This window comes from Hibiscus syriacus, unplaced genomic scaffold, assembly GCF_006381635.1.
Source record: "Hibiscus syriacus cultivar Baekdansim isolate YM2019G1 unplaced genomic scaffold, ASM638163v2 tig00110195_pilon, whole genome shotgun sequence".
NCBI classification, from domain to species: domain Eukaryota; kingdom Viridiplantae; phylum Streptophyta; class Magnoliopsida; order Malvales; family Malvaceae; genus Hibiscus; species Hibiscus syriacus.
In genome coordinates, this window is record NW_024062621.1 from 347808 (window position 1) to 369012 (window position 21205).

At 36.7% G+C, this 21205-nt stretch overlaps 2 protein-coding genes across 2 annotated transcripts; both read left to right on the plus strand.

Moving 5' to 3' along the window:
- Positions 1-394: 394 nt before the first annotated feature.
- On the plus strand, positions 395-3839 carry LOC120218148. Its single transcript, XM_039215116.1, has 4 exons — positions 395-1460; positions 1791-2102; positions 2441-2532; positions 2905-3839. Exons 1-4 carry the CDS (start codon positions 513-515, stop codon positions 3779-3781), a joined length of 2229 nt encoding a protein of 742 aa, XP_039071047.1. The 5' UTR covers positions 395-512; the 3' UTR covers positions 3782-3839.
- Positions 3840-8784: 4945 nt separating this feature from the next.
- Positions 8785-20276, plus strand: LOC120218149 (3beta-hydroxysteroid-dehydrogenase/decarboxylase-like). The gene is made up of 12 exons (XM_039215117.1): positions 8785-9187; positions 10046-10135; positions 10230-10363; positions 10462-10632; positions 11041-11157; positions 11248-11327; positions 11919-12117; positions 13014-13131; positions 13743-13917; positions 14280-14436; positions 19817-19883; positions 19971-20276. The coding sequence occupies exons 1-12, from the start codon at positions 8902-8904 to the stop codon at positions 20132-20134; spliced, it is 1758 nt and encodes a 585-aa protein (XP_039071048.1). The 5' UTR covers positions 8785-8901; the 3' UTR covers positions 20135-20276.
- The last annotated feature ends 929 nt before the right edge of the window (positions 20277-21205 follow it).

The following is a 21205-nucleotide window of genomic DNA, read 5'->3' on the forward strand; positions in this document are numbered from 1 at the left end:
CCAAATTTACTCTTTTTCCCCCCCATTTTGGAAAATAAATTGTTTGTTAATTGAATAGTTCTGGGTTTGGTGGATTATATTTGGAAAATTGTCCTCATTTGTTATTTCCTTGTTGTATTGCCATTATTGTTGTATTTGATTCATCTCATTTATTTCAAAAAAATTCTAGATGGTCCATGATTAACGGGTTTTTTTGTTAATAAATCTCTTCTGGCCTCTGGGTCTGGGTTGTTATCTGTCCTGTTGTTTTCCCTTTCTGTCTTTGCAATTAATGGCCTCAAAAGAAGGCTGCACTCTGAAACTCTGAATCTTAATTCTTACACCTACCACCTGTTTGTCAAAATCACCACCTTTTGACTACTGATTCCTTGTTTCAAGTTGGGTTCCCCCCCCCCAACACTTTTTTCTTCTTAATCTCTTCAGTTTCTTTCATTCAAGGGCTCTCTTGATTCTCTCTTTCATAATGGAAATCTTTTGAGTGTGAAAAGTAATGCAAATTGGAGGTGGCGAAAATGGCAAATCTTGTTCCAGGTGTTCTTTTGAATCTCTTACAGCATATGAACACTGATGTTAAGGTTGCCGGTGAGCATAGGTCGTCTCTTTTACAAGTAGTGAGTATAGTTCCTGCATTAGCAGGTGGCGAGTTGTTCTCTAACCAAGGCTTTTACCTCAAGGTTTCAGATTCATCTCATGCTACGTATGTATCATTGCCTGATGAGCATGATGATTTAATTCTTAGTGATAAGATCCAATTAGGTCAGTTTATTCATGTCGACAGGTTGGAATCGGCGTTGCCGATTCCGATTCTTCGTGGGGTTCGGCCGGTTCCTGGTCGACATCCTTGTGTAGGGAGCCCTGAGGATATTGTTGCAACTCATTCTCCTGGCTTCCTTGATAGTAAAAGTTCATTTGGTTCAAAACTTGGGGAGAAAGTTAAGTTAGGCAGTGGTTATGGTGGGGAGAAAGGGAAATCGGTTGGGAGTAGATCAAATGGCGGATTAAAGGATGATCAAACTGATAAGAAACTGAAAACGAATTCTTTGACTCGATCAAACTCTCTGTTGAGTAAACCGGCTTTGAGTGTGGATGTGAAGAGGGGTTCTTTAGGGAAATTGAAGGCATTAAGTTCGCAATCGATTCCTTCTTCCCCAACGAGTTGTTATTCGTTGCCGACTTCTTTTGAGAAGTTTGCCACTGGGATTAAGCATCAGGCTGAAATAAAGGGGCTGAGGAAAGGAAGTCCCAAGGTGGGATCTGTGGAGAAGGCAAGCACTCTTCATGGGGCGAATTCGATCGGAAAAAAAGTACCTGTGATTAAAACTTTTCCTCAAGGGACCGAGTTAGGGGCCAAGGCTTTGAGAAAGATCTGGGAAGGGAATATGGAAGCGAAGGGTGGGGACCATTCGAATACACCGAGGACTACCAAGCATGATATCAAGGGAGAATCTCGGAGCTCTTCTGTAAGTTTAAGCTTGAAATATGATATAACAGTATCATTTTTGTTCCTATGTTGTGCATCGGTTTTTACTGTTTTATACTTGTTCAATTTCCGGACTAGTATTTCTTGAAGGACATAATTTGCTGTGATTCTTGAGTTCTGCTATTGATTTATGGATATGACATAGGCATACATGTGTTACATTTGCCTAGTTGTTCACTTGTTAGTTTTTACTTCTATTTGCATTAGTACGTTTTAGTTATAGGTACTTCGGGGCTTCCGGTTTGAGCATCGCCGAGCGATTAAATCTATTTTGTGAACATTTGCCTAATAATTGAAATCTCGTTGCCAGGCTTCAAGAAAAAACACAGCAAGTGAAAAGTTACCATCCAAGGAGGGGACTAAGTTCCAGACGTCTACAAGGCCGTTAAAAGAGGAGAGCAAATTTCAGGTGTCAACTAAGAAAGCTGCGGCAAATGGAATGTTGAGTGCCCACGAGAAACAAAATATGCCAAGAACTCATGTTGGGAAGAAATTCGGAGAACCAACTAATAATGGTGGCTTGGGGAACCTAGTTAAGGTTCCGATAAATAGTAAAAGATTGACGGATGGAAGTGGTATTTCATGGGGCTCGCTCCCCTCTTCCCTTTCGAGGCTCGGAAAGGTATGTACATACGACTTTTGGGATCTATAGTTCTCAACAACATTCCTAGCTTTTATATGGAAGTCTTTGTTACGGATTATTTTGTAAAATGGTTGCATTTGCTATTAGCAAATTCTCTTTGAGGAAAAATATGAAGTACAAATGCGTCGGATATATACCTATCCGACTCTCACATCCGAGTAACATAGACAGCAGCCATTAATTGGTTCTTAAGGTTCATTGTTTTTAGTCTATAGTTTAGTTTGCTTGTATTAGCTGTTTAATTCCCGTTTTGGCATCGTGGAATATATTGTAGTTTTTGGTGATTCCTCATACTGAATTTGCGTTTTTTGTTACAGGAGGTCATGAGACACAGGGTTGCAGCTCAAACAGCTGCAGTAGAAGCTTTACAAGAGGCCGCAGCTTCCGAGAGCTTACTTCGATGTTTAAGGTACAGATGTTTCACAATAAAAGAAACGCAATTGAAGAAAATTTCAAAACCAGGAAACATCAAATGTATTAGATGTCTCGCATTTGATTCTCCTTATCACTTTGTCGAACATTTTAGTAATTGTGATAGCTCGTAAAATCTTACGAGTCATAGGTTTCAACTGCGAACACTCTGCACGTGTTAAGTTTTTAACTGAAATCTCTAGAACATGCTAATGTTGATGGAATGTACCGAGAGGTCATTTAGCAAGTCTTTACATTATACATCCCTTGATCAATTGTTTCTATCCTTGTTTCGGATGTCTTTTATCTAGTTGGATAACCGATTGGTCTTTTGCTTTTATGACAAATTTGGTATGCTATTGTCTTGCAGCTTATATTCTGATCTTACGACCTCTGCCAAGGAAGACAACCCTCAGCCTGCAGTGGAACGGTTCTTGACCCTTCACACAAGCTTGAATAATGCTCGTATGGTTGCGGATTCTTTATCGAGAACTATTCTAGTCGGTTCATCTCCGGAATCAGAAGGAACCCTGTCAGAAGAGGCTGTAAAGGTTGCATCGGATAGACGAAAATATGCAGCTTCATGGGTGCAAGCTGCATTGGCTACTGATATGTCATCTTTCTCTGTATTTACAAAAGAACATAATTCGAAGCCGAGTCATGGTTCAGCACCTGCACAAAGCCAGAAGACTACCCCTGCCAACCAAAACATATTACTTCTCGAGAGTTCTGATAGGAATGGCACCGCAAAATCCCAAGGAAAACCCCGTACAGTAGTTGTTTCTAGACTTGTAGCGCAGGGTGTTGTTCGCAAAACCGGGAACGGTTCAAGCCTTGTTCCCAAGTCTGCAGTCCAACCACCTCCGGAAATATGGACTAGAGGAAATGGCCTTGATGAGGCTGTTGACATGGCTGATATGTTGCGAATGGAATCCCAAGATTGGTTCTTTGGATTCATCGAGAAATTCTTAGATGCCGATGTAGACTCGTCTGCTCTATCCGAAAATGGTCAAATAGCCAGGATGTTGACGCAGCTCAAGAGTGTCAATGACTGGTTAGACGAAATTAGTTCAAGTAAAGAAGAAGGTGAGACACCCCTGAATGTTTCAACAGAGACGGTCAATAGGCTTAGGAAGAAAATATATGACTATCTTCTTACACATGTCGAATGTGCCACCGCCGCTCTAGGTGGCGAATCGCAGCTGTCACCGCCCATCCGAGCAGTTGAAACTAAAGTGAGAAAGTGACTCGTTCGATCTTCATGAAACACGGTTAGGCACAACAAATATTGGAATCTGAATCGGTTACCGATTCATTGATATGTATATAGTTCTTACATAGGATTCGATTCAAAGTTTAGGTATTGATTGCATGAAATTATACAAATGAAAACAGTTTGGAAGTGTTCATCCTTACTTGGAAGTGTTATATTTCATAATTCATTTGATAGATTGGAAAAAGAAGGTATATACAACTCAGATCCATGAAATACTGGTTTATTTTAATGGGTACAATACGTAAGTGTTTCTTGGACAATTTCTTCCGCCCAATAAGTGTTTTTTTAAGGGAAAAGTTTATCTTTTTTTATTCGATTAATAATGCTAGGTTATAAATCTCGTTAAAAAATCTCCCTAAACTTATTTTTAAAAAGTCATATATACTGTTAATCGACTTTATTTATTATGTTTACTTATAAATAGTCATCATAATGTTACGTCTAAACAAATATTAAAAAGAGTTCATCTCCATTTCCTCCTCCTTTCGTTTTTTATGAACTTAAACATCAATCAAATGTCGTCTAATCATTTACTATAACTTCCCCTCTAAATAAAAAAAAAGATAAATTGCCTACAAACCACACAATCCCAAATATTATTATTAACAAACCACGATCCAACGAAGTTATTAATTTTATCATATTGAATTAGTAATAAAACTAAAAATTTAGAAAATCAAAATAAATTCAATAGAAAATTTATAGCTGAAACGATTAAATTATTAAGATTGAGGTAAAAGTGCAATGATGTATAATAAATATTTATTTAATTTAATTTTTGTTTGTTATATCAATAGATTATATTATGTTCAGATTTTTTCTAGAATTAAATTAAGTAAAAAATTATATTAAAGTCAAATTATCATATACTAAAGGTATGTTTGGATGAATAATCTTAAAGTTTTAAAGATTTTTTAGATTGTAATAACCAATTTTTGTCCATGCTGCAGTACCCCCACGCCAGCTTCACCCACGTTGCTTACACTCATCTCATGACCATACTTGTCGGCCACCAACACAACACACTAACGCTTCACCCATGTTCAGCTCCACCATGATGTGTCGCTGCCCATACCGCTTCACCCGTATTGCTCCATAATTGTTTGTTTTTTTTCTTTCTTTGTAAGGGTATATAACCCGAAACCATGTAAACAAGGAGGAAGGAAAAGGGGAGGTTTTTAGATCAATAAAAATACAGCAAAAAAGAAGAAGGAATTTTTCAGTAATTCGAATCCAAAACCGGAAGCAAGTATTCAAGGTATTCTAGTATTTTTTTTACGTTTTGTTTATGTGCTAACATATTAGAATATAACTAAAAAAATAATTTAAATTATAATCTTGTTCTTTGTTTTCATACAAATTTAATGAATGTTTAAAAAATAGAGATAGGGGTTAGAAATTACCTTGCGGTTGTGTGGTGTCCATCGGAGAAATAGGTGTTGTCGGGAGAGAGATTGAAGGTTGGGCTAGGTGGTGGCGCCACCGCTCGTTGTGGTCAGCCTCGGGTTAATACCCCTCGGTCAAGAGGAAGAGACGACCAACTTGAGTGACGATGGAAAATGGAAATTGTTAAATTTATGTTTCAATTTTTTCAGCAGAAACGAGCGGGGGCGGAATCCTTTCGTTTTTCAGAAGAAAAAAAGGATCAAAAATAAAATACGAAAAAAGAAAATTTTCAGCAATCAAAACAGAATTGAATCATAAGGTATTTCAAATTGTATCTTAGTTTTAAGTTTATTTGTTTAATTCTTAGATTGAAACTAAAAAACCAGTTAGTATAATTTTTGTTCGTGGTTTATATACAAATTTTTCACGGTTTCAAAAAAAATGTATATGAGTTAGGGATTTATAATTACCTAGATGTCATGGTATTTGTTGGGGTGGTGTTGTCTTCGTTCGGAGTTGAGAGCGTGAATAGCCTCCGATCGCGCTGGCCGGCGTTTGGAGTATTTGAGGAGATGAGCGGCGTTGCTTGAGGGAGATGAAGAAATTGGGATCTGATATGTCGAGCAGAGTTAGAAAATGGCTAAATCTATAAGATAATGTGTTGGAATTATTTATTTCACGAGATAACGTTCTCCCAAGATTAATTGCTGAAGTAGGGCGAATTGCACAGTGTTGGTCGTAGGTCGCCATGCCTTCCGGGCGACCTACGACGTGGCAGCTTCCGACGAGGGAATTATCGTGTGCATGGGACATGCACAACCCAACCCATAGGTCGCCATGCACTCCCAGCGACCTCCTAGGTCGCTATGCACTCCGGGCGACCAAGGAGGTCGCCATGCATGCCCGGCGACAAAGCTTTTAACCCTCTGCACGCCCTGCATGTCATATCTGGGAGATTCCTGCCCGACGACCAAGCTTTAACCCTCTGCTCCCTCATACACGCGTTGCATCCATAGAGCGGGACGTGCATAAATATCACATGGCCATGCAAGGAGACAAGGTCGCCGGGCGTGCATGGCGACCTCCTTGGTCGCCCGAAGTGCATGGCGACCTCCTTGGTCGCCCGGAGTGCATGGCGACCTATGGGTTGGGTTGTGTATGGGACTTCTGAAGCTGCCACATCGTAGGTCGCCTGGAAGGCATGACGACCTACGGCCAACACTGTGCAATTCGCCCTACTTCAACAATTAATCTTGGGAGAACTTTATTACGTGAAATAAATAATTCCAACACATTATCTCGTAGATTTAGCCGTTAGAAAATGGAGGGATATGCTTTGTGGGTTTCACGCATTCTGGAAATGAAATGAAGGAGGAGTGTTTTATTTTATATTTTGGTTTAATCTAACTTAGAGTCCTTATATTTTAGTTATCTTTTACTTTGGTCGCTTAAAGTGTTGGGTGATTCGCATTCAAGTACTCTCAATTCCTACCGTATTTTGCATAATGACCCCAAATATATGCGTACAAATTGCGTTAAACCCCATCAAATGTTGCTGTTATTTTATATTTCAGTCCCTAAAATTCTATATTTTATTTATTTCATTTTTTGGTACTTTAATTTCATTAGTTTTAATTTAGTCACTAACATGTTATATTTTCTGTTTTGTTTATTTTTAATTTTGACACTTTATTTTATGTTTATTTTATTTTAGTAATTATTTATTTTTGATTTGGTACTATTTTTCTTATTTTTTTATCTTTGTTTATTTTCATTTTAGCTATTATCTTATATATTTTTGCATTTTAATCTATATAATTATATTTTATTACAATTCAGGCTCATGTATTTATTGTATTTTGATCCATGTTTATTTTTTTATTTCGATCTTAATACTAACTCTTTATTTTTGTATGTTTTATTTTGCAACTTTATTTATGATTTTTAGGGATAATTTTAATTGATCAAAAGGTAAATAATTATGATCGAATTTTTTAATTTTAATTTAAATTTCAATTTTCGTAATTAAGACAACCGATAAATTAAATGGTACCGAAAGGGCAGTTCAAGGGTGCTAATCCTTCCTTAACTGTAACCGACTCCCGAGCCCGACATATTTATGGTAAAAACGCAGATCATGTAAGATGGTATCCGATCAACCAAATTTTTACGAAAAATAAATGATCGGTGACGACTCCTAATATTTATTCCAAGTCGAAGTCGAATTTCGGACTCACCCGACAAAGATGTTAATGTTTTATTTGAAAAAAATAATTATTTAAACAATTTAAACTTTCCAATGTTTACTAGTGTAATAAATAATATATTAGAAATTAATATAATAATATATCATTATTATTAAAATCACACTGACGAGAAATAAAATTGAAAATAAGATATGTAAATTGTGATTTTTTGTCTAAGTTATTTTTTTCTTCATATAATTATCGTTTCTTGATTAATATGATTATAACATAATTTTTTAAAATCAAATTATAATAAAATTTGGATAGTAAATTTTAATAAAATCATATTAACACAACAACAATAAAACCCTATTTTCATATTTAATAGATTAGGGAAGATAGGATAGTAGGTTGTCCTAACGTCAGATTAAGAGCAGCTTCCGTGAAAGACTTACGGCAATCAGAAAAATTTAAAAATAAAGATAAAATTGTGTTTAATTTTTGGAACATTTTTCTTTTCGATGTAACTTAAGAGGACAAATGTTGGGTGCCAAAGAAAAAGTTTAGTGGGGGCTGTAATTTTCACCTGAAAGCGCCCATGTATCTGACGCCGCATGGACCATCTCACCCGATCACTGGACCCCACCCACCACTCACGATCCATACCTTTTTCCTTCAACCGAAAAATTTAGTTACATAATTCATCAACTCGGTCTAATTACAACTTTAGTTCCTCTATTATGTTCAAATTATGATCTATTCTTAATAATTTAATTTAACATAATTGAACTTCTATAACTTTTTTAATACTATTAATGAATTTAATTGATATCATTATTGAATACATTCAGTGTTCTCTGTCATTGGAGAACTCGAGTATAATTTAGGGTAGACACGTGTCTATTTTGAAATATGAATTTATTTATGTTAGTTGTTCATTTTACTAATATTATTCACCATGAAATGTTATTTATGCTCATTTCACATAATTTTTTTATCAATATATATGTGTCAACTCTAAAAAATATTTTTTGATCCACTATTGATCTCGATAATAAAAGGAAATTTTATTATTTCTAGAGAATTTGAATTCAAACAACTACATCATCAAAGTTTATGCATGTTGCAAATATATAATGATTATTAACAAAATTAAAAGAAATTTAAATAGAAAATATTAAACCCTATTATCTGAAAAATAAAGTGGATCTAATAATAAGTATCTACGAGTTAAAATCTAGACATGTTCTGAACTTATTGTAAATAGAACATAAAAAGATTAAATGTTATATTTATGCATAGTAGAAGGATTGAAATCAAAATTAGACCTACTTTTTTCCTTAAAATTGGGAAGGAAAGGAAAAAATTCAACGATTTCGCCCCGCCAAACAGCTTTTTTGTTTCACAACGCAACGCCCGTAATATTATCAATCCTCCGCACACTAAATCGAAAACATTGTCAATCCCCATTTTTTGCAGATAAAAAAAGGGAAAATAATAAGGAAAAAAAGGAGAGAAAATGGATGCGACATCGACGGCGGCGGCGACAAATGATGTGGCGCGCGGAGATCGGAGCGAAACTCGGACGTGCGTAGTTCTCGGAGGCCGAGGATTCTCAGGAAGAACGCTAGTCAACAGGTTGCTTCGACTCGGAGGCTGGATAGTCCGAGTCGCTGACTCATCTTCTCACTCGCTGCTGCTGGATACTTCCTCCGCTTCCGACTCTCTCCTCGCCGATGCTATCAATTCTGGTCAAGCCTCCTTTTGCCACGTCGATGTTCTCGATACGTCTCAAATCATCGAAGGTAAAAGGAAATACAAACGTAAATATATGATCAATTATCCATTTAAGGCGATTTTGAGTTTGTTTAGCTGAGAATGGAGTTTGCACGGATCATTTTTGTTCGAATTTACTTGAAGTTGCAACAAAGAAAAGCAAAACTCAAAGTTGATCAGAATGAAAGCTAATATGGATTATAGCATAATTAGTCTATATAGAAGTAGAATCACTTATTTTGTGCAATATTTAAAAAACCATTTTTCTTATTTTGAAAAATGTTGGTTGCTTTTGATCTAAAATCTTGGTTTTGTCTCGGGACCGAAAAGCGAGCTGAAAGGCAACAACTAAAATAGTTTTACATTTTCATTAATTGAAATAGAGGACTTTTGTTCTGGCTTTTTCTTAGATTGTTAGCAGGGTTTCAAATCGCGGTCGCGGTCGCGTTTTCGGTTATTTCGGATTTACCGTGATTGCGGCCGTCGCGGGCGCTATTGCGGTCGTCGCGGATGCTATTGCGGCCGTCGCGTGTAACTCGGACAGCGGCGAAACCGCTATATCGCGGACGAAATCACGGTCGCGGACCGTTTTTTGAAACCCTGATTGTTAGACATTAAAAATAAACTAGAAAATCCGAGAAATGTTCTTTTTTCTTTTCTCAGAGATTAGTATTATTGAATGGTTTTAGTTTTAGCTGCCTGGAATGATTGGAAAGTTAAGGATACACTATATTTAGTCCCTGAGAAACCATAATAAAATTTGAGAACTGAAAATGTAAGTTTTGTCAGTCTAAATTTTTATATTTAGTCTAATGTTCAGTTTTAAATTTTCTGGCAACATTGAAGATGTTTGAGAAACTGACTCTATTGACAATACACCTTTGCAGTAACTAAAGGTGCAGATGTTATATTTTACATGGAACCGACCGATTTAGATGATCGTGATTTCTGTAATTGCTACATGATCATAGTTCAAGGTAATGGACCTTTTTTCTTTCCCTTTTTTTGATGAGATTTATAACTATATACTATATTTTTAAAACCCTGGCATTATGTTGACAACATTTTCAGGTGCAAAAAATGTCATCAATGCATGCCGAGAAAGTAAAGTTAGGCGGCTTGTATACAACAGTTCTGCAGATGTTGTTTTTGATGGTTCACGGGATATACTTAATGGTGATGAGTCCATCACTTTCCCTGGGAAAGTACGTTTCATTTTGCTGCAATCTGATAAAACAATTTTAGGTTTCGATTTTCCATTTGTTTGCTAACTGTCCTTTTGTTTATCGATGCACTGCTACAGTTTAAAGATATGATGATTGACCTTAAGTTTCAAGCAGAAGGACTAATCAGATTAGCGAACAATATTGATGGTCTTCTAACATATGTACTTCGCCCTAGCAATGTCTTTGGACCTGGTGAAACACATTTTGTTCCTTTGCTAGCGAATCTAGCCATGTTTGGTTTGGCAAAGGTTTGTGAATTGTCTTAACATCATTTTATTTATTACAGCTGTAGTTTTACTCATATCTTGATTGTGTGAAAATTCTTACTGTTACAGCCATATAATATTGCATATTTCTACATTGATAATTAGGAAACAGACTGACAGTAAAATATGGCAATGTGCCTTTCAGAACCTCTTTACTTTTATCCCTAATCTCCCATGTTTGAATTTTTCTCAATTAAGATCCCTAGTTGTTTAGCATCCCAGATTATTCATGCTTTTTGGGACTGTGCCGCTGTTTGTATGTTTCTGAAATTATATTATGTGTTTTGTTTCTTCTTTTTTCCTGAAAATGTCTATTTTATGTTATGAACTTATGATGAAATATGGAGTTTTTCTATTACTATTTTTTTATAGTGACAGTTCTCATTTCAGTTCATTACAGGAAGTGGTGTAAATATGTCTGAATTTACCTATGTCGAGAATGTTGCTCATGCTCATATCTGTGCTGCAGAATCTATAGATTCTCGAGCTGTGTCTGTGGCTGGAAAGGTATTCCTAAAGAGTGTTGAAAGTTATGTAAACTTTTCTTATTTAATTTATATTGAAACTATGTTTAAGGGAGTTGTTTTCAATATGCAGGTTTTTTTCATTACAAATCTTGAGCCTGTAATGTTCTGGGAATTTGTATCTCTCATACTTGAAGGCTTAGGGTATCAAAGGTAAAGCATGCTGATTTACCAATATGTGAACGTCTGTCATATCATACTCTTTCATTGTAGGTTACTATGCTGTACATTCATCAATCTAACATGATTATGTCATGTAATGGGTTTACTTAACTATTTTTGTTCGTAATTTCCTTGTTTTACTATGACTGTTATCACGAACCAGAGAAGGGAATAAACAAACTTTGATTATGCTATGAAGTCTTGTTTGTTATTTGGATCCTGTCCTTTGGTATCTGAAATTTGAAATTATCTGTTATTACCTATTCATCAGCAGAAATACTGCTAGATTTTGCCATACCAATTAGATACAATAATTTTAGCATAGGAATGAATGTCCTTTCGTGTTTGGCAGTGGAGTCCTACAATTATGATACACAAACTCTATTGTTACATGTTTTAGCATCCTGTTTGACATCCTTTTCTGAATTCTCTTTCTATTTTAGTTGACAATTTATGTAATTTTGTTTTTCTTCTAAATTGGTTGCTGAAGCAATTACACAAATTTCTTTTTTCTTTTATTTTGTATATTTTTTGCCACCTTAAACAATATTCTCCTAACTGGACTTGTCAATTGCGTAGCAGGCCGTTCATAAAAGTGCCTACTTGGATGGTTTCCTATATAGTCTTACTTTGTCAATACATACATGACAAATTGCGCTACAGAACGTTTACATATTCTGTGTCACCTCATTACCTAGTGCAGCTAGCTTCACGTAACAGAACTTTTGACTGCTCTGCAGCTCAAAAGCATCTTGAATATGCCCCTGTTGTCTCCCTTAAAGTAAGTTTCCGCTGTCTTTCCTTTTATGAAATCCATTCTTGTCTAACATAAATTATTATCATCATTTGTCCTTTCTTCTTGCACCCCTAAAATATATTGAATATTTCCAGAGCTTCTGTTAGCTGTTAATTTTTCATGATTTATTTAGGATTGTTAGAAACTGGAATACTCAGTGCATTGAATTTCTATTTTCATCCCTTGGTATTTCTGAATAATATTCATCTTTATAGAGTAGAATAGAATAACTAATCATTGTCTCCACTTCTGAGGCATGGAGTGGATTACAACTCTTAAATTGATTTTACAGTCAACTAAACATTCTTTATTTCAATTTATTTTTCTCACAAGTAGTAACATTGAAATGTAACACTGCATTTCTTGTTCAATTCTTAAGTATATTTATTGTGAGGGACAATTGAACAAACTTTTGGTTGGAACTTAACTATAGTGAGTTTATATCAGCTTATTTCCTTGAACTGAAAGACTATGATAAATGGAAGTTGGTAGAATTGGGCATCCTTGTGGAATCAAAGCAAAAAAAGCCGTTTGGTTGTATTTTCTTGTGGAATCTAATAACTGTTTTTGTTTCTTTATGCTTTTATCCTTTTTCCAGTTTTCCTCCCTGAATAAATAAGCATAAAGACAATTTTCAGTCTCTATTATGCTGTTTGCCATTCATGTTACATTTTGTTCTAGCTTAAGAAATTATTAACATTAGTTTTAAGTACATTTTGGCAAAAAAAGAGAGATTGAAGTACTTCCATCTTAAGACTGTTTTTCTCATTTCTTGATTACATCAAATCACATAAAGTAGCTTTTCAAGATCCACTGAGGAGACTGCAAGATTTTATCTGAAAGTTTGACATGATTTTTGTTCTTTCTTGCTGGGAATATAGGATGGTATCAAGTCAACCGTTGAATCATTCTCTCATCTAACCACAGACTTATATTTTATGAGATTCAGAAATTTTGATGAACAATCCAAAGCAGAGCATTTGCTAGGCAGCGGGACAGGTATTCCATTATACAATTTTTCTATGCAAACTTCCATAGCGGCATTGCATAAATATTTTTTTCTGAAGCTTATGCCGAGCCAAAGAATTTGAAGTAATGCCTTTTCAATGATTGAGCACATGATCAATTTGTTTGTAGATTTAATCTTGAAATTGTTGATTTCTTTTTGCGTACTGTTTTGACCATCTCATGTTATGTCATGAGATTGTACTAATCAAGGATTTGAACTGTGGTTGTGGTTGCGTTGCGTTTATCGCGATTACGACAATAGCGAGTGCTATTGTGGGTATCGTGGTTGTGCAATAACGGTTTCGGACGACACCTTTACCGCTATTCCAATAGAGGACTGCTATTTAAATCCCTCATTGTACCATGGGGGAAATAGTTAAAATTTTATTCTTTCTTTTTTCAAATATTCAAAGGTTTTTGGGTTTGAAAATTTTAGCCAACAGGCTATATGGTTTATTTGACTTCATCTTTAAGCCTAAGTTAAGCCCACATGGAAAACACTTTATTATAGTGCAGATAGATGTATCTAGGCTCTTGCAAATAAACCAAGGCTTGATAATTCAGTTTTCTCCATATACTGACCCTCAATTACTTTGATTCAGTTTCAGATATCTTGCTGTGGAGAGATGAAAGGAAAACATTTTCCTGCTTCCTTACTCTGGCTATGGTATTTTATTGGTTTTTTTTCTGTGGAAGAACTTATATCTCATCTGCAGCCCAGCTTCTGCTGCTAGTTACAACCATGCTTTATGGACATGGCATTTTAACGTCAGCGACGTGAGTATTTATAGTTATTTCCATTGGTTGTTTCATGGCATTTCATTGGGTCACTTTGATGGAGTTACCTGTTTTTACGCATTGATTGGTTCTATCTGGAATCTGGTTTTTCTGTTCAAAATATACCATCATCTTGTTTTGAAATACGAGATTCAGATGTGAAAAATTCAGTCAGATACGTATCTTATATGTGGAATATAGTAGTTCATAGCATCAAATTGTTGGCCACTCCGAAGTTTATTTTTTTTTCATTCAGTAACCCGTTGAATCCCATATTATTAACAGATATTTTTCAATAATAATGCAAAGACACACATCACATATGCTTATATCTGTCTTAATTATGGTTGCCTATGCGACAGATCTGGTTTTTCTGTTCAAAATATACCATCATCTTGTTTTGAAATACGAGATTCAGATGTGAAAAATTCAGTCAGATACGTATCTTATATGTGGAATATAGTAGTTCATAGCATCAAATTGTTGGCCAAGGCAGACGACTGGAGCAGGTTTTTCAAGGTTTGTATTTCCATGGCAATATTATGGTTATGATTTCATGCCTTTTTATAGTTATCAACTTACCATTTTACATGTAAAACTCGAAAGCTCCAACCCTCCAATCTATAACTTCACTTTATATACCAGTCCCCTTGAAACCCTCGTTTTTTGTACCCAGGTCGGTCCATTCTTTTGTTAGGAAAAAAACCGAATACAAGTAATTTCCCTATAACCAGATTAGTGATAATGCGAAATAAAAGCGGAAAAATAATACCCGAAATTGATCACGGAGTTCAGCCAATTTTGCTTACGTCTCCGGACTGCTGCAGATCTTTTACTAAGAGAGAAATTTTACAGGTGTTTACAAAACACTCACTACTCACAAGAAAGCTCTCTAGTTTTGGGAGAAAGAAATGATTTTTGGGATGATTTTGAAGCTAAATGGGTAATGGTATTTATAGTAGAAACTTAGGGACTAATCTTTGAAAATACCCTAAAGTGCAATGACTAAAGTGAATTTACCCATTCCTATTTTCAACAAACATCTATCAAAATTTTACCAAACTTTGAAAAACATTTTTCAAAGAAACATTTACCAAACTTTGAAAAAAACATTTTCCAAAGTTGGTTGCCAAACTTTGAAACTTTTAACAATCTCCCACTTGAAGACTGATTTTAATATGTCTTCACACCTCGATCAATGCAGCAGCATGTCTGGTCTTGTTATTCTAGCATGCCAATTGAAGTTGAACACAACTTCAGTTTGTCCGTAGTCACCGTCTTTGTCAATATGTCTGCCGGATTTTGAGCTCCACTAATATTTTCAAGTTTCAAAATCCCATCTTCCAGAAGAGACCGGATAAAATGATATCTCAATTGTATGTGCTTTGTCCTGGAATGAAAAGACGGATTCTTTGCTAGATGGATAGCACTTTGACTGTCGCAATACAAGATATTGTTTTCTTGTTTCTTGCCTAACTCTTCCAAGAAACTTTGGAGCCAAACCATCTCCTTGCTGGCTTCCGTAACAGCGACATATTCTGCTTCAATTGTGGAGAGAGCAACTATCTTCTGTAGTTGAGAAACCCAACTCACTGCAGTTCCTCCCAGAGTATAGACATACCCTGTAGTGCTCCTTCTGATGTCGACATTTCCGGCTAAGTCAGCATCTACATAGCCTGTCAGTATCATATCTCCACCTTTGAAACAAAGTGCTTTGTTTGTGGTACCCCGAAGATATCTGAGGATCAATTTGACTGCTTCCCAGTGTACCTTGCCCGGATTATTCATGTACCTGCTAACAGCTCCCACTGCATGAGCAATATCTGGTCTGGTACAAACCATGGCATACATCAGACTTCCAATTGCTGAGGCATACGGCACCTTCACCATGTGTGCACGTTCTTCCTCCGTCTTTGGTGATTGGTCTTTGGAGAGTCTGAAATGAACACCTAAAGGTGTACTTACTGGTTTAGCATCTTGCATGTTGAACCTGGAGAGTACTTTGTTGATGTACTCAGCCTGTGATAACATCAAAGTCCCCGACTTTGTGTCTCTCTTGATCCTCATCCCAAGAATCTGCTTTGCAGCGCCCAGATCCTTCATAGCAAACTGCTTCGACAATTTTTGCTTCAAGTGTATAATCTCTTGCATGTCTGAGCCTGCAACGAGCATGTCATCAACGTACAATAATAAAATAATGAAGCTGTTGTCGAACCTCTTGATGTAGCAACAATGATCTGCTTGGCATCTGATAAAATCACTGCTACTCATGAAGCTATCGAACTTCTTGTACCACTGTCTAGGAGCTTGTTTTAAACCATACAAGCTCTTCTTCAACCTGCATACCAGGTTTTTCTTGTCTGCCTCTATTAAGCCTTCTGGCTGCCTCATATAGATTTCTTCCTCCAAATCACCATGAAGGAAAGCTGTCTTTACATCTAACTGCTCAAGATGTAAATTCTCTGCAGCTACAATTTTCACACCAGTCTGATTGTAGACAATTTTACGACTGGAGAGAAAATTTCATTGTAGTCAATACCTTCTTTTTGCTGAAAGCCTTTGACAACCAATCTTGCTTTGTAGCGTTTGCTCCCATCGTGCTCTTCTTTGATCCTGTAAATCCACTTCTTGTGGAGCGCTTTCTTGCCTGGTGGTAATTTAGCTAATTCCCATGTCTGATTTGACATAAGCGAGTCCATCTCATCTTTCATGGAAGACTCCCACTTGACTGAATCCTCCACTTGCATTGCTTCATCATAGCACTCTGGTTCACCATTGTCAGTCAGCAACAAGTAGTGTAAAGAAGGAGAATACCGTTGGGTTGGTTTAGGAATTCTGGAGGAGCGTCTCAGTTCTGGTGTGCCTGATTCTTCTTGAACTGCTTCAGGATTGATCTGAACATCATTTCCAGAAATCTCCTCGAACTCAGGAAATTCCTTTGTTTCAGCTTCGGTATTACTTGATTCTGTGGTTGACCTATCTTTGTACATCACATTTTCATTGAAAATGACGTCTCTGCTTCTGATGATCTTTCGATTTTCGTAGTCCCAAAACCGGTAACCGAACTCATCACCACCGTAACCAACAAAGACGCATTTGTTGGACTTGGCATCAAGTTTACTTCTTTCAGCAGAGTTTATGTGTACATAAGAAATACAACCAAACAATCTTAAGTATGAAAGGTTTATTTCTTTCTTGCTCCAAGCTTCCTCTGGTATTCCGACATCCAAAGGAACTGAGGGCCCACGGTTGATCAAGTAAGCTGCAGTGTTGATAGCTTCAGTCCATAGAAATTTGGGCAATCCGGCATGTATTCTCATGCTTCTGGCACGTTCATTCAGAGTTCTGTTCATGCGCTCTGCTACGCCATTCTGCTGCGGTGTTATGGGAACTGTTGTCTCCATCTTGATCCCATTGTTTGCGCAGAAATCTCTGAATCTACTGTCTCTGTATTCTCCTCCATTGTCAGACCTCAACCGCTTGACTTTCAAACTAGTCTCATTTTCCACCATGGCCTTCCATTTTCTGAAGGTATCAAAGACTTATGATTTCTTATTCAGAAAATAAACCCACACCTTCCTTGTTGAATCATCGATGAAGGTGACATAATATAGTGAGCCTGCAAGAGATGGAACTGGGGATGGTCCCCATACATCAGTATGAATCAATTCTAACCTTTCTGCCTTGGGTGTCTTGCCAATCTTTGCAAAACTGACTTTCTTTTGTTTGCAAAAGATGCAATCCTCGCATAGTCCGACATCTACATTCTTTAGATCCGACAGCTTCCCTTTTGACAAAAGTGTCTTCATCCCTTTCTCGCTCATATGGCAAAGCCTTTGGTGCCATAGGTTTGATTTTCCATCAGCATCTGCTACTGCAATGATATTCTCTAAATTTGAGGTTACATAGAGAGTACCAGTCTTCTTACCACGAGCAATGACGAGTGCTTCTTTGGTAATCTTCCATTCACAGCCTGAAAAGGTTGTGCTATATCCTTCTCCATCAAGCTGTCCAACAGAAATCAGATTTCTTTTGAGGCCAGGAATATGTCTCACTCCTGTCAGCTTCCAGGTGGTCTGGTTTGGCAATTTTAGTCGGATGTCTCCTTTTCCGACGATCTTTAAGGTTTCATCATCAGCAAGATGAACCTTCCCAAAATCACCATTGACATAGTTCTCCATGATTTCTTGGCATGGGGTGGAGTGGAAAGATGCCCCTGAATCCAAGATCCATGATTCAATCGGACTGTTGACGCTTAGAATCATGGCATCACCTGTCTCCTCTGTCACGTTGGCAGATTCCTGTGCACCGGTATCTTTCTTCAGTGCTCGGCAATCTCTTTTAAAGTGACATTTCTTGCCACAATTATAACAGGTAAAATCTTTCTTTCCCGTTCTAGATTTTTCCCGTCTGGATTTTGATCTGCCACGATTTGAATATCTTTATGAAGTTCTTCCTCTAGACTCCGTGTGCAAGGCTGAGGAGGTTGATGCTTCACCCGATTCTCTCCGTCGAATTTCTTCACTCAGTACCAGATCCCGAACATCGTCGAATTTTAATTTGCTGTTTCCCGACGAACTGCTGACTGCTGTAACAGTAGCATTCCAACTGTCTGGTAGAGATGATAAGAGAATTAAAGCTCGAACTTCATCATCGAACTCAATTTCCACTGAACTCAACTGGGTTGTGATTGTGTTGAGTTCATTTAGGTGTTGTGCCACCGATGCCCCTTCCGTCATCCGCAAATTGAATAATCGCCTCATCAAATGAACTTTGTTTGAGGCCGATGGCTTCTCATACATACTGGAGAGAGCCGCCATAAGACCCGCCGTGGTCTTTTCCTTTGCTATGTTGAAAGCAACATTTCGGGACAACGTCAGTCGGATGACTCCGAGGGCTTGTCGGTCGAGAAGAGCCCAGTCTTCATTCTTCATGCCCTCTGGTTGCTTTCCTGAGAGAGGTTGATAAAGATTTTTTGGTACAGAAAATCTTCAATCTGCATCTTCCAAAAGCCAAAGTCCGCACCATCGAACTTTTCAATTTTCACCTTCCCTTCGTCTGCAGCCATCGCTTCCACTCGAATCTGGCTTCTTTTGGATCGTTTCTGACAATTCTTGTGAACTACCGTGTATTAGAACACCACCGTCGACAAACTCGTATCGCCGACCGAAATTTCACTATTCACGAAATTCACTATTCACGTGAATAGTAATGAATAGTAACCTCGCAGAAAAATTGATAAAATTCACAGCCAAAAGCTCTGATACCAGTTGTTAGGAAAAAAAACTGAGTATAAGTAATTTCCCTATAACCAGATTAGTGATAATGCGAAATAAAAGCGGAAAAATAATACCCGAAATTGATCACGGAGTTCAGCCAATTTTGCTTACGTCTCCGGACTGCTGCAGATCTTTTACTAAGAGAGAAATTTTACAGGTGTTTACAAAACACTCACTACTCACAAGAAAGCTCTCTAGTTTTGGGAGAAAGAAATGATTTTTGGGATGATTTTGAAGCTAAATGGGTAAGGGTATTTATAGTAGAAACTTAGGGACTAATCTTTGAAAATACCCTAAAGTGCAATGACTAAAGTGAATTTACCCATTCTTATTTTCAACAAACATTTACCAAAATTTTACCAAACTTTGAAAAATATTTTTCAAAGAAACATTTACCAAACTTTGAAAAAAACATTTTCCAAAGTTGGTTGCCAAACTTTGAAACTTTTAACATCTTTTACTTCACTTTTTTTTTTACAAAATGCGCCATAACCCCTGATTTTTTTATTGGTTCTAACCGTAAAAGCTATACCTAAGTCCGTACAAGCTTGATTATGACCATAATAGCAAGTTCTATATGCAAGCTTTTCTTCTTGTTCTTTAAACTTCTGACCTTCCAGGTTGTGATTTTTCTGTGTTTCTTCAAGTTGATCGTCTCTTATTCCTTGGTTGTACTCGTTGGCTTTGGTAAGTAACGAATTTACTTTTACTATAAATGAGATATTATTTTGATTTATCATGTGGTATTGACTTCGAATGTAATCCGCAATGCAGTTCTGGTTTTTGCCTTCACTGCATTCTTTGTTTATGAACAATATGAATCAGTGATCGAAGGATTAGGTGCAGTTCTGTTGTTTTGTATCGCAGAATCAAAAGGGTTGATGATGAGGACCCTGCCAGATTCGATCACAGCATTTATTCGGAACATCAACATTTAACATCAAGAAAAAGCTCGGTTGTCGTAAAGGAACGGTAATTACCAGATCAAGCTCTTGTAGTATTTTAGTTTTCCTTATTGGTTGTATTGCGTTTAGACTAGCATGAATGATCAAACTACAGAAATTGAACGCCTTTAACTCTGCTCCTTATATGTTAGTTCCTGTTGTTCTTTTTATTCGTAAATCAGGGTATAGAGATACGTACATTACCGGGTTTGACGGTGAGTGTCAAATATGGGTTTCATATTGTTTCCGAGTATTTTCGTATCTTTAGATCTTTTTTCTATATCTACGAAGATTCAAGTAACGTAGGGTGTACTTAAACTAAACACATAATCAAATATGTATCACATGTTTAGTTCTCTAGAAACTTTCGATATTAATATGGAGTACTTTCCATTGCCAGCCGTTTGTCTCTTTGTGAAAGCCACCTGCGGTGAGGAGATTAGTCACCGTTATCGACGGTGGATCCTCTGTTTCCAATCCAAAAAGTATGAAAATAGAGAAAAAGGTTGTTGATGTTGTAATTGCTCTAGACTTGTTATTAGATGTTTCCTCTATGTATATCCATGAATTGATTAAATCAAGTTCCGAGTTCAGCTTGAGATGTTTTGTATAAAGTATTTTCCGTTTTTAACCGACTCCGTGCTGGAATGACGGGTTATGTTACTCCGATTCGAATGAGACATGAGAGTATCGGATAAAGTATGCATGTTATAGAAGTATGTTCGATATTTTCATAATGATTACTTGCTACATATCCTGAAACAATCCTCCTATGTGAAAAAGATGATTTATTCGAATTCGCACGAAAGTCCAATTTCATTGCGTTGCAAGTATCACATTGCATATTATATATTTGAAAGAGCTCGATCCAATTACGAGATTAATTGAGATTATTATGTGTTGCATTTTGCCTTTATGATCAAACTTAATTTTATATCATATATAAAGTTGTACTAAAACTTTTAAATGTCAATTCCTCAGTTTTCTAATCGATTTTAGGCGACTCTTATGACTATTGCAATATAAGTTTTCCCCATGAAAACAGAGATGATTTCGACACTCAAT

What these genes read in the sequence shown, in the direction of transcription:
- LOC120218148 (XM_039215116.1), top strand. Translation starts at nt 513, where the DNA reads ATGGCAAATCTTGTTCCAGGTGTTCTTTTGAATCTCTTACAGCATATG. An exon ending in GAGAATCTCGGAGCTCTTCT is followed by an intron (nt 1,461 to 1,790) that starts GTAAGTTTAAGC and finishes TCTCGTTGCCAG; the next exon opens with GCTTCAAGAAAAAACACAGC. An exon ending in CCCTTTCGAGGCTCGGAAAG is followed by an intron (nt 2,103 to 2,440) that starts GTATGTACATAC and finishes TTTTTGTTACAG; the next exon opens with GAGGTCATGAGACACAGGGT.
- LOC120218149 (XM_039215117.1), top strand. Translation starts at nt 8,902, where the DNA reads ATGGATGCGACATCGACGGCGGCGGCGACAAATGATGTGGCGCGCGGA. An exon ending in GAAGGCTTAGGGTATCAAAG is followed by an intron (nt 11,328 to 11,918) that starts GTAAAGCATGCT and finishes ATTGCGTAGCAG; the next exon opens with GCCGTTCATAAAAGTGCCTA. An exon ending in CCCCTGTTGTCTCCCTTAAA is followed by an intron (nt 12,118 to 13,013) that starts GTAAGTTTCCGC and finishes CTGGGAATATAG; the next exon opens with GATGGTATCAAGTCAACCGT.